Here is a 13,156-nt window from a genome sequence, read left to right as displayed (position 1 = left end):
GATAAATTGCTAAAAAGAAGCAAATTAATTAAGTGTTTTTGCACTGCATTGAAATAAAACTATTTGATACTGCTCTATTGGTATAAGCTTCTGTATATTCCGATACATATCCTATATATGTATTACTTTTATAACCACATCACCCAACAAAACTCATGGTGAATCGCTTAGATTATCTTCCATTAAAACAACTATTCAAAATTCTACTTTTACACAATGTTTACGAGGGTAGAAACTACTATAGAACTAAATCTACAATCCAAACTTTTCAGTATTGTGATGAAATAAGTGTATAAATGTCTATAAATAAATAAAACGAGAAACAATGATGTAACCAAATGTTTAACTGTAAAGAAATATATTTTTATTCCATAGTACAATATTCTCTGTAAAACCCACGAACAAATGTATACAAAAATACAATCTTCTCTTTATCAATCGTGTGATCACAATATTATGTACAACCAGTAAAATCGGCCAACACTGTTGCCGTCACACAGTTTTAAAAAACAGAGGTGATTTTAAACCTGCTACAAAATTTGGCAGAGCTGTTAAGACAAAGGAACAGGGAACAGGCTGGAAACGACAGACTGGCATCAAAGGAGAAAAAAATGCATCATTATTCAATCATTCCCTGAGTTTGATAACCAACCTATAGCGTAAGGTCTTACGCTATAGGTTAACTAACAGATGCATGTCGCAGAGGCCAGGGGGCGACTGCTGCAGAATATACAGCCAAGGTTAAAAAATGTGTAGTTCAAAACTATTTATGGACTTTGATCGTCTGAAAAACTCACATCGTGTTGATCAACAAACACAGAAACACTACGACACAGAGGGGAAAAAAATACAGGATTAGCTGGTACTCGATGCAAAGTTTAAACTGTGTTTCCAAAATGTCATATTATTTAAAAACCTTGACAACAACCTCCTACCAGACAGTGAGAAACCATGATTCGTAGGAATCTTCATAAAATACTTTCATTATAGCTCAAAAATGAAACAAGGCCTTATTGAGCATGTAGCGTTTTAAACATAAGGTTTTTTTAAAGCATTCTTTAAAAAAGCCATAAAGTAAATACACCACATTATAAAACATTATTATAAAATATATAGTACATACAATTGGGCTTTGCAGATGTATAAAAAACCTTATTTGTCCGATATCAGGCCAACACAGCTCACTTTTATACGCAAAAAAGAAAAATATATTCTTATTAAACTCTGAATTTATATTAAAATCTTAAGTAATCAATCTAAAGATTAAATAAGACTTCTGGCGGCTCCATGACTAGTGGAGACGGGAGGACTGTAAAACAAGTATCAGGCCAGAGAAACAAGGAAGATGAGAATATCATACTGTATATAACGTAACAGTTGTATATGTGGATTGTGTGTGTGAGTGTGTGTCGTCCTTCATAGCAGCTTCAGTTCGAATCCAATAAACCAGATTCCTTTCACTTCAAAGAGACCAGCATGAGCCCCGGCTTGGGCTCCGTGAATCTGGGAGATGAGGAGATAACAGAAAAGGTGGGTTTTTACATTACATTACATTACATGTCATTTAACTGACGCTTTTATCCAAAGCGACTTACATTTTTAGAACACTCAGCATTTATGAGGGGCCATTTAGGGGTTCAGTATCTTACCAAGGACACTTAGGCATGCAGATGGGATAGAGTGGGATTCGAACCGGCAACCTTCTTGTTGCGAGCACCCGCTCTATCCCCTAGGCCACGCTTTGATGAACCACGCTTTGATGAACACATCACGTGTGTTTTGCATACGTATGTGTATGTGTATGTGTATGTGTATGTGTTTGTACCTGTAGTGGTTGTTCGTGAGGTAGTCTATAACGGCGGGGCGGATGCGGGCCACGCCCCCCTGGCTGTGGTTCCCTCTTCCTGTGATAACAGAGAGCTGAGGTCGACACAGACCCTGCAGACTCTCTACAGAGACAGAGGTGGTAGAAGAAGAACAAAACACACAAATCGTCAAATACAGGCTATATTATTACATCCTCGGTCTCTGGAGGATGGTTTGTAAAGTTTGAAAATGTAATCCTGATGATGTGATGGTGGAGCGTTCGTGGAGCTTGATCAATAGTAAAGAAAAAACTCTAAACTATCACTACAAGTGATAGATTTTGTCATTTATACACAGGGGACTGTAACAAATGTTCTTTAGTGCCTCATTCAGATAATAAGTACAGAAGTACAGAGAGATGAGATGGAAATTAAGTAGAAGAACTGTAGACGTGTGATGTTATAAGATGCACATCTAATCTCTAGATGTGTTTTCCTTTGTGCTACTGCAACTATTAAATCCATCCAACAGCATTCAACTCAATGCTATGTCATGTTGAAAATGTACAAAAGAGAACTATTGATTTTGAATTTAGGTTAAGTATCTCCTGACAGATTGAATGTAAAATAATGCCATTCGATAAACACAAGGGGGAAATACCGGCTGAAGACAGTGTATTGTTTAAATACCTGTGGTTTTGTCATGCAAGACCTGGGCCAGATGCTCCATGGCCTCGTCTACATGCAGCCCATGGAGGTCCAGGATGTTCCGGGGCAGCAGCGTCGAGTTGACCCTCTCAAAGATCTGAACCGCTGCACGGTGATTGGCCTCACGCATCCGCTGGCCATGCATGTGTCCCTGAGGAAAGGTTGATGCAAATTAATATACTGACCGTGAATAAATGAATAGATACAAAGAAAAAAGGAAGCTAAAAGAAAATCTGTTTAATAAAGTTTAGAGACATTACATCAACTATTAAATATGTGACCCAACCAAATGGTTCTCAGGTGAAAAATGAAGACTAAAGCTGAAAAAAACATGAAAATCAGTCGGCGGCCTCGGCCACTTGCCTGCTGTGCGTAGAACGAGGCCACTTCTTTGCGTCCTTGCTTGAAGGCCTCGGCCGCCTTGGCAAACCCCTCGAGCTGTCGGCTCCTCTGCAGACTGGCCTCCGCCCTGAAGTCGTCGTATTCTGGGTCCTCCACATCCTGGTAGTCAGTTACGGTCGACTGCGGGGCCTTCTGCCTCTGACAAGGTAAAGAACACAGTGAAAATGAGAAAATGGAATAAACAACCCTTTTATGGGATTTTCCTTTTTTACTTCACTGCACCTGATTTGAACTGCTCTGCTTTGTTTTGGCAGAGCCTTTTGCCAGTAATGGATTCTTGGTATATTTTTGTATAAGGTTTTAGGCGCACACTTTTCTCTACAGTTATGCTGTTGGGATATACTGTGGATAAACTCATGTGTCATTATATCATTTTCCACAAGATTGTGTGTATGGTGATTGCATCACAGTAAAAATATCTTGAAAGTATTTATACAGCAACACAAATAAAGATGAAAAAACAAATGCGAAAAGGCAACAGATGGAGTAAAGATACCGACCTTTAAGAGATTAAACATGACAATACATGGTTGTTGCTCATGAATTTGTTATTTTGTTTGTCTCGGTTAGTGTGTGTGTGTGTGTGTGAGTGAAGACCTTTTCCCGCTCCTTGCTGGCTGTTCTGTGGTGGTCAGAGCGAGGAGCCTCTGGGGCGACAACTGTCTTGACGGGTTCTTCGTCCAGTAGAGAGCGAAGAAACAGCTCAGTCTGCATCAGGCTGTAACTACACAAGCATGAACACACAGTAATTAGTCAGGAACATAGATGGTTCATTCGTATAGATCTAATATATTAGAACATGTTATTAGAAAAACAGGAACCGACTTCAGAGTATTATAGAAACTGTGAACATTAACTAACATGTCTGGGTTGTCCTATTAATTCAATTTCAACTGTAGCATCCAGATTAATGTGCTGCTGATCGTCTAGGTAAAGGTGGTTGGTGTGTGAAATAGACACAGTCTTGAAGATACACTCATGTCTCACTTGTGGTCTCTGAAGATGTCCATGAGGAAATGCCTGTCAATGGCGGGGAAGAGGGCGAACAGCTTGTTCTCTTTCACCAAGGTGGCTCCATCTCGCAGGTCCAGGTCTGAACGACTTTGTCTGGTCTGAAAGCAACAGGGTTAGAAAGGAGTTACGATAAGTGTAACGGAGTAGGGCAGATCAGAATAGTGTCATTCCAACAAGGTCTACAGGTAGAGCAGGTGTGTGTGTTACCTTCTCTACGTTCTCCTGCAAAGCCTGCTCCTCTTTTATGATATCTCTGAGAGAGACATGTTGACGGAACACGTTCCAGTGGTCCATGATCGGCTTCTGACCACGGGACTCTGATGGACTGCTCAGTGACGTGTAACCATCAGCATTGGTGACCAAATGTCCTGCGTGTGTTTGTTCTTGTTGCCCTGGTTTGGCCGTCTGTGATTCACGCCAGTGTCCTGAACCTAAACATACAAAGGTCCTCATTTCAGTTTCTCAGAATAACCGAATAAATTAATACTTTTATTTATTTGTTTGATAGGGCAGTACAGGCATATACAGAATACAGAAGTTTTTATATGGGGATAATGCAACAAATTTAGAACATGTCAGGCCTGTTATACACTGGTGACCAGTCCAGGGTGTACCTCCAGCTCTCGCCCAATCATCGCATGTATTTAATGTGCCTTTGCTTTTATTTGCGGAGAACATGGCATCTACGCTTTTCATCTGAAATGTGCTTTATAAATAAAACTGAGTTCAGAACAAAGCAGAACAACACTTAACTAAACTGCTGAGTGTGTGTGACTGTGTGAACTTACTTTCCTGAGGCAAGTGGAATGAAAGAGAAGCTTGTCTCTGCTTTTCCTGTAAAAAAACATTTACAGTCAAATAAAGCAACAAAGACGCCTCTAATCACACAAGGCAAATGCAACTATGTAACTATCAAGTATCGCTGTGTCTAACAACTCACCTGGATTGTTTCCTTCCACTTCTGGTGGAGCAGCTTAGCCAGACTCAGGTCCATCTGCACTGCATAGTCGTCAGTGGAGCATGATTCTAAATATAGTGGAGCAGAGAGGGCAGATACATCAGCTCAGAGGTAGAGAAGGACATGGACAGTTATTTTTATTGGTTTAACGTTTGGTGAAGGGTTCCAGATAAGGGACACAGACTGTTGCCTTTATACAACAAGGCAGTCATAAGACCTTGTTAACTTGAGGCAGTAAAGGACCAGTGTGTAGGATTTAGGGCCATCTAGGGGTGAGGTTGCAGATTGCATCCCCTCTTCTCAGCCTCCCTTACCAAGCATGAGGGAGAAGGTGCAAGGTATCATGGACAAAAACAAACAGGCCCTCTCTTGAGCCTGTATTTGGTTTGTCCATTATGGGCTTCTGTAGAAACATAGTGATATAACATGGCAGGCTCGGTGGAAAAATACACACTCCCTATGTAAATATAAAGGGCACATTCTAAGTGAATGACAACGCGATAGTGGTTTTTGGGTGATAATTGACTAATTAAAACATGATAATGGAGATAGTATTCCTGGTCCTTTACTATCTCTGAGCCCAACAGCTATCGAATGACGTATCCGAAGTAGGATTTGATATCTGGGCAACACTGTTTGTCTGCGGGCAACCAAAACCAAATTTGTATAGGTCAGACTAGAAATGGATATCAGAAAATTCCAAAATCCTTTACCTTGATCTAAGCCCACAGGACCAAACAGTTCAGTGAGCTGTAGCGCCACCTCAGTTGGCAGTTTCAGCTCCACACTTTGAATGTTCAGGTGTCCCGTCCTTCTCTCCTCCTTCCTCCGCTTTTCATCTCTCTCCATCTCCTCTAGCTCAGCCTGCATCAGCCGGTGAACCTCGTCCAGGCTGGCGATCTCGTCCTCAGCCACGGTCCTTGACTCTTCAATTATTACACCATCATCTGAGCCCAAACCACAAGCACCACCTTCTTGATCAGGTACTGAGATCAGTTCATGTTCAATGAGGCCAATCTCTCTTGTGGCTTTATGCAGGACAAGTTCTCTGTCCGGGTTCTTTTCAGAGTGTGAGGTTGTATCAAGTTGATCTTCGTTTTTAACCGAAGCAGCTACACTTTCAAAACCTGACAGTTCTGTATTACTGATGCTCTCATTTGACTCACTAACAGTCCCAGATGTTAACTGCTGAGCACCCTCCTCGAACCCAGCTGCTCCTCCCTTTGACAGATCTTCAGGGAGGCGTTCTTTTAAAACATTAGGACAAAACCTGGGTTCTACAATGTCGTCTAAACCTCCACACACAGCCGACGTGCTCTGGTCATCCTCCCCCGATGCACCATCCTCCTGCCCCTCCTCGCCATCCTCCTCTTTAAAGAACCTCTCTTCAGAGTCTAGCAGCAGGTTCGTAGTCCACTCAAGGTCCTGATGGCATTTGTCATAAAGATCTTCTAATGAATCAAAACTAACTAATTTAAAATGACGGCTTAGGATGCATAAGCTCTCAAGTCGACCTTGAGTTCCTCCGAGCTCCTTCTCCTCCACCTGAGTGCCTTTCTCGTGCGCCACACGGTAGAGTATCTCCTCTTTGCCGAAGGGTTGACCTGCAAGGGCTGCCACAGTTGCAGGGGACTTCTCGGGCACAAAGCGAGAAGCGTCACCATACAGGACTTTGAAATGGCTGCATGTGGCAAGGATTGCATCGTCAGGGCTGTCTCGACGATTCAGACGCCACATAAGGGCAACGTCCTGAGGTTCAGTCTGAGTGAAGCAGCCAGTGACTACCGGAGAAACAGGGGGAGGAGGCGGCTGCGCGTGTGCCTCAGATTTGGACTCCGTGAATGGGTTAATGCTTGGTTTAAGGTTAAGGCTTGAATCACAGTTGGGATTCAAGCTAGGTTTGATATCTGTGTTTATTATACTCTGACTACTGTGTCTAATTTCAGCTGTGGTATTGGGGGACTCAGGGGAATTCAACAAAGATCCAGGACAGTTTTGAGTGAAGGTGAGGGCGAGCTTGCACTGCTTCCCCGATCTGCGACCCGGACGCTGCTTCCTCTCCTGACTGCCTCCGCTGAAAGTAGTGCCTTCTACTTCCACAGAGCCCTCGCTAATAAGGCTGCAATCAGCTTCAGTCTCTCTACCATCCCCTGTGCTACTGTTAGTGTCCATATCTCCAGGCTCTGTAACAACATCACCTTCAGTTTTGTGGTTTCCGACTTCATCCTGGCATATACTTGTCTCTGCAGTTTTGGGGATAAATAGTGAATCAGCAGTGACAGCTGAGGAAGGATGTGTACTGTCATTGTCCGAACCTTGTTTACTCCCTCCTGCTGAACTACTAGCTTCCTTTTCGGGTTCAAGTTCCTCCCTTTCATCAATCTTGGATTTCCTGACCCCAGAAGAGTCAGATGCTTTCCAGGCTAACACACAGTCCGGCAGTTCACCTCTTGTGTTCATGTTTTGCTCCCTTTCTTCTCTGCCACCTGCCTCCGCTCCTTTCACTAGTTCTTCATCAGAGCTCAAAGAAAGGGAGGAAGAATGTGTAGAACTGATCTGAATGGGCCCTTCACCGGTCTGCAGAGGATCCAGAACCTTCTGAAACTCTGTTATATCAGGCCCAGGTTGAACTTTAATTTCATTTTCATCGACCTGTTGAGGGACACTTTCTTCTTCTCTCCTATTTCTTTCTTTTTGTCGCCTCATCTGTCGCTGGTCAAGGGATCCTTCAGAAGGCCAGTCGCCTACAAAATCCAACATTTTAGGCATTCCCATCTCTTCCACATCCCTCACAATATCAACTCCTCCTGCCTTGTCTTCTTTGTCCTCACTCTCTGATTGGTTGGTATCTTTCAACAGATCTGCAGGCTCCAACCCGTCAAACTCAGACCTCCTGCTCGGCCTTTCTCTCCGCACCCTCTGTCCAATAGACGCAGAGAAAGCCACAGGTATTTCATCCCTTCTGTGATCTTCATTCATCACTGATTCCACAATACAGTCCGGGATTCTCTGATCTGCTACTGAATTATTTAGCTGTGACTGAGCATCCAGCACAGAATCTAATTCCCCCAAATCCAAGTCACCGGCCATTTTGGGGTTTTCAGTAGGTCTTTCAGCAGGCTGGATATTGAGGGACCCTGTAGATTGGTGGGTGCTATCTCCTAGTTTCCCCCCCTCGCTAGAACGACCAATAGATGACACATCGGGGAGAGAGGAAAACAGCTGGGTACGGGGATTCTTACAACCCTCAGTTAATCCCGGTTCCCCAACCAGATCAGGACAAGGTGTTTTGGAGGACACCGGCCTAGAGAAAAAAGAGGTACAAATGGTTCAACTGCAATAATCGATGAGGTGTGCAATATACTGGTCTGTGGTTGACAATCAACAGAAATAAATCACTGTATTGGAACAGATTCACATTATGCAGGATACTTCATCACTTGATATTTTTAGATGAGCATTGTTCATTATATTTACAAGGTTTCTGCATTAACACACTTGAATATAAATGAGTTAAAAGTTGATTTGTATCAAGACAAACTTTTAAAAATGAAACTCACTGTGAGCTTTTGTTGTCCAGAAGGAGGCGCCCTTTCCACTCAGGTATGTGTGAGCCCATAATAGAGCGGACTGTAACGAAGCGCTCATATCCGTTGAGCATGCGGCGGATTGTTTCCACTGACACATTATGTGTAGTGCGTCTGGAGACAAAAAGTCTGGATTAAACCTTTTTGAACAAAAAAAACTTAAGTTGTTGTTTTAGACGAGAAGAACTCTCACCTCTCCAGTTCTCTGGGCTTGTGCTTCCACCACGTGTCCGGCTCTCGGAACAGCACTTTATATCCATGTTTCAGCGCCTAGGACAAATATGTGGTGGTATGTGAACTGTGTCCAGAAACATCACTCAAAAGAAAGGTTATCATGATGTTCACATTCTAGAAGTTATAAATATAACTTTCAAACTGTTAAGTACATTCAAATTAAAGAGGCTGTGTTTTTTTATAACAGGGTTGATGTCGGTGTAAGAAAATCCTAAACCATTTACAGTGTCATGCATTAGCTGGATTAGCTCTTCTCCATAACTATTTAGGCCACAGCAGAATGAATCACATGAGATTTGTTCCTGCGCTGGTGTGTTACTGACGAGCAAACTGACCTGAATCACGTAGGGTCGCATCTCCCAGCCCTGCATGTTGGTATTGTCGATGATGATGGGGTAAGTGCCCCTCTCAAACGCTTCCTTGGCTGTGGGATAACATTTCCATAAGAGACAACCCATGAGAAACAATACATTTGTTGTGTTGGTAGAAGCGTGGTCAGTCAGATGGCATTCATCGGGAAACAACAGCAATCAAAACAGAGATTTAAAAATCTTTAGAGGTCACATAAAAGTGTTGACTTGCTATTGCTGCATAGCTTCTTCTTGAATATTTGTGTGTTTGAGTGTGTGTGCTAGTTACCTCGTTTGTGATTCCACTCATGGGCCTCCCCTAGAGCAGTGGGGTCAAAGTGATATTCACCTCCAGGGCGGGTGAAATAGTCATCAGTGCGGAATATAGCTCCACCAGGGTTATGCTCTAACAAGGCACTGCAAAGAGAATGAGATGTACACACACACCAAGAGTTGGAAACACAGGGTGTGATTGTTGCTTTACTACAAATTGATGACAACGATAATACGGTTGTGTAAGGAAGCCATTCTTTTGGAAACATTTAATATTATGACTCTTTTTGAAGATGCACCGATTACTTTTCGCTCGTGCCATGTGGCTAAGTCTCCACTCTGTGAGCTGTGGCTTTGATACCTCTGCAAACCGTCTTTTAACAGAATCCCGACATTCTTACCGTGCCAAAGTTGACTTGCCAGATCCTGGAGCGCCACGAAGCATCACGAGCACCTTCCCTTCCAAACGAAGCCGACTGTGCTGAGCAGGGATCGGTGGAGCACTAGGCAGGGCCCAGGACTTTGGAATAGTTGCTGAAGGTTTGAGAGGCGCTTGACTGACAGGAGCATGACTCAGCCACGGAGAGGCCTGCCTAGTTTGGCTGGGCCAGTTGGAGGGTGTTTGAGCCACAGGAGTAATGAAAGTTGGTCCCTGGTTTCTCTGAATATGGGGAGAAAACTCTGGCGCCCCCAGGTTCCAAGGTGATGACATGTAGCCGAGCGGCCCCCGATTCAACAAGTTCACCTTAGATCTTGCTCCGCCAACTATCCGATCAGAGGGAGGGATCCCTGCCCCCTCTGACGGACCGTGTGACGTCTCTTTTTTGTACACCTGGAAAGCCGATGGACGTCCTGAAGCTGCCAGGTCTAAAGGAGGCTTCAGCTTGTCCGCAGGTGTTTCTGTCAACAGATGTTTGAAATCCACCACTGTTGCTGACTGCTGCCCCTGCATGGTGTCGTCATCCCAAGATCTGGGCTCGTTGAGTGGTAAGGAAGGAGACATGTGCTCCTCCAGTCCTCCCACTGCGCAGGGCTGCTTGGCAGAGGGTCCTCTGGATCTAGACTTCAGGCTGGATTGAAGCAGCTCAGGGAGGGGCTGCTGTGGGAACGGTGGCAGAGGGAACGAGGAAAGAGGTGCATAAGTGGATAAATACTGTCTGCTCTCATCGTCAATAAATTCCTGCTTTGCAGTCAGTGTCTCTAGCTCCTGATCCACTAGTAGGTCCAGCTCCTCCGTCAGGAGATTGTCTGAGGGTGGAGAGTACGGCTGCTGTGATGGTTTGGAGAAGTCCGGGCCTGGCCGAGGTTCAGGAAAGGGTTGGGGTCTGAGCAGCGCTTCAGCAGTGCGCTCAAAGCCAGAGACAGGAGAAGGAATAGGGGCTGCACCTTCAGCAGCCACAGAGAGCTCCAAGAGGGAGTCCATCGCATGTTCAACTAGAACAGACACGTCCAGAAAAGTATTTAAGAGTCAATTTTACAGTAATCATCCTCAACAACTTGTGATTCATGCTTGATTTTAAAGCTTTGGTTGGAATTTACACTGTTCTCTCCTCTGAAAGAACAAATGGTAAAAACTAAAACTAACAATAACAAATTAAGACTTTTGTGGAGTAGTATAACATCCCCTATACAGTGTGTAGGGTCTGCTACCATCAGGCAGACCGTATAGGGTGCCATCCTTGCAGATCATTTGTCCCGACCAGTATTGCACTGCTGACTCAGCTCGGAAAGGAAGCCTCCAGAAGCTCAGAGTGTGATAATGCAGCTATTCCATAATGTAGAGTTTTTTTAATGTTATGTGTACTGGTCCGTGATTGAGCACATTCTTTATGGTGGAGGATCATTGTTGTCTTGTAATCTCCTGTTTTATCTGGCACATGAGGAATGTGTGACAGGCCTATTGACCTCTATCGATCTCTAACGCATACCACTACGATGTCTTTAAGGAAATGAATTATGATATCAATCGGTTCTAACTAAGTGACCGAGCAGGTTCACCATCACCTTTGCTCAATGACATGGTAATCTTTTAAATAAAGCAGCCTGATGGTGTCATGCAGGCTCTTTAGAGTATTCTAGTCCTTCGTTTTGAGTAGTTCTTTAGTAACGTTTTGTGAACTCCTGGTACTGTAGCTGTTCAGGAAGGCCTGCACCTTGTTTAAAGGTTTGATGTTGTTGTAACACCCCCCCAGGCTCTGAGTAAACATCAGGTCAGTCCCCAGTGGAGACAGCTTAGGACGGGTATCAGGAAAATGGCTTGAACTGATAATGATTTGATGACTGCTGGCGGCAGCTTTCCCCTGACTTGAGAAGTTATACACACAATTATTGGAGCAGCATGGATTGTGTGTCCACAGCTCCTCTACACGGGCACAACAGGTGGAAGAGGGGACAGTTTAGGACGACTGTCAATAATGTCAATAACACACATGGGACCTTTACTGTGCAGGAATCTCACGTGCTAAGACACGGCACACGGCTAACAGGCTACCTAGCTAACTGCTTAGCCAAGTTAAACCCAACTAGCATTACCACACTTCGCACGGGCAGGTCTGTACATCCTGGTTTTGCGTGTGTGTGGGTGTGTGGCTACCTTTGAAGTCGCACTCGGACAGCACGATGTAGATCACTTCTGGGTCCAGGTACGAAAACATCTCCTGCATGCTCTTAACGATCTCCTCCTTGATGGTGGAGCCTGACAGCGAGTCGCCGGTTGAAAAGTTGTTCGCCATGGTGCCGTCGTATCCCAGAGGGAGTCGGGAATAACCCGCGTTGCTGTGGCCGAGGCTTGCCCCCTCCGGCGGCCCTCCGGGGACTCTGGCCGGGCTCTGGCCGTTTTTCTTTCTCCGAGGCATTCCGACCCCGAGGTGCCGCTGACGGGTGCTGACATTAGAGGCTAACACAGAGCTAACCAAGTAGCCGAGGAGCTACGAAACAGTGGCCCGGAGCTGATAACATTCTCCTGAAGAGTCGATTGAGAGATCAACTGAAGGATACGATTTGTAACAGCACTCCAAGTGGTGGAGACACAAGATGTCCCACAAACACACACACACACACACACAGCCCAGAACCGGCGATCAGCCCAGAGCTTTCAAAATAAATCACACGGCCTTCCTGACCAGTGCACGAGCTGCTGATGAGCTAAACAAATGTGGTTTCACTCAAACATGTGTCTTTCTTTGTTGTTGTTTTTTATGTCGATTTGACACTAGACGGTTGTTTATGAGCGTATGAGCATAAGGAAATAGATTTAAATTTAAGATTTAAAAAAATTACTTTCACATGGAAAAAAAGGCTTAAAGCTAAAAATACACTTGACATTTTTAGATTAAAGTCAAACCTTTAAAAATGCAAGTAATCAACGTTGATACACATGAACGCTTTCTCAAATTGTGAATACTTCAGGATTCGTTTTCAGCTAGTTTATACAACATTGTGCGGTATTCAGGCGGCATTTGTGCATACTGAAATAACTAGCAATGGACAAATGCAAGTTGATCAATGGTTGCACCATACACTCCAAGTAAGTTGCAGATCACATGGCTGTCAGTCACTCCTCCGACTTGATTTCATGGATCAGGGGAACTCAAATAAAAAAAACACAACTGAACCACACAAATGATCACTGCCAATATATTCATAGTAGTATTAGAGGTTTAGCCTGACGTGGTCAGACTCACAATTCTAGTCAGAACTTCCCGACCTCAAATGTTGTGGGCGGGGCTAAGTTCGTCTGGCATCCAGGCTATTAGAGGTTAATTATAAATTAGATAAAATAAGACAAAAAAAATAGGTGAAGATAAAAATTAAGATCACATTGTA

General features: G+C 44.0%; 1 protein-coding gene across 1 annotated transcript; it reads right to left on the bottom strand.

The window, feature by feature from the left end:
- Positions 1 to 341: 341 nt before the first annotated feature.
- Positions 342 to 12,356, bottom strand: n4bp2 (NEDD4 binding protein 2). The gene is made up of 16 exons (XM_062387945.1): positions 11,925 to 12,356; positions 9,733 to 10,765; positions 9,348 to 9,475; positions 9,044 to 9,132; positions 8,668 to 8,744; positions 8,448 to 8,588; positions 5,601 to 8,191; positions 4,870 to 4,955; positions 4,718 to 4,763; positions 4,137 to 4,360; positions 3,903 to 4,027; positions 3,513 to 3,639; positions 2,877 to 3,053; positions 2,496 to 2,664; positions 1,826 to 1,949; positions 342 to 1,503 (listed from the first exon to the last, which is right to left on the bottom strand). Exons 1-16 carry the CDS (start codon positions 12,184 to 12,186, stop codon positions 1,458 to 1,460), a joined length of 5,445 nt encoding a protein of 1,814 aa, XP_062243929.1. The 5' UTR covers positions 12,187 to 12,356; the 3' UTR covers positions 342 to 1,457.
- Positions 12,357 to 13,156: the final 800 nt, after the last annotated feature.

The sequence above is a fragment of the Platichthys flesus genome, chromosome 5 (genome assembly GCF_949316205.1).
Source record: "Platichthys flesus chromosome 5, fPlaFle2.1, whole genome shotgun sequence".
In the NCBI taxonomy this organism is placed as follows: domain Eukaryota; kingdom Metazoa; phylum Chordata; class Actinopteri; order Pleuronectiformes; family Pleuronectidae; genus Platichthys; species Platichthys flesus.
Note: the sequence above shows the minus strand (reverse complement) of the source record. Positions and strands in the feature narration are given on the sequence as shown.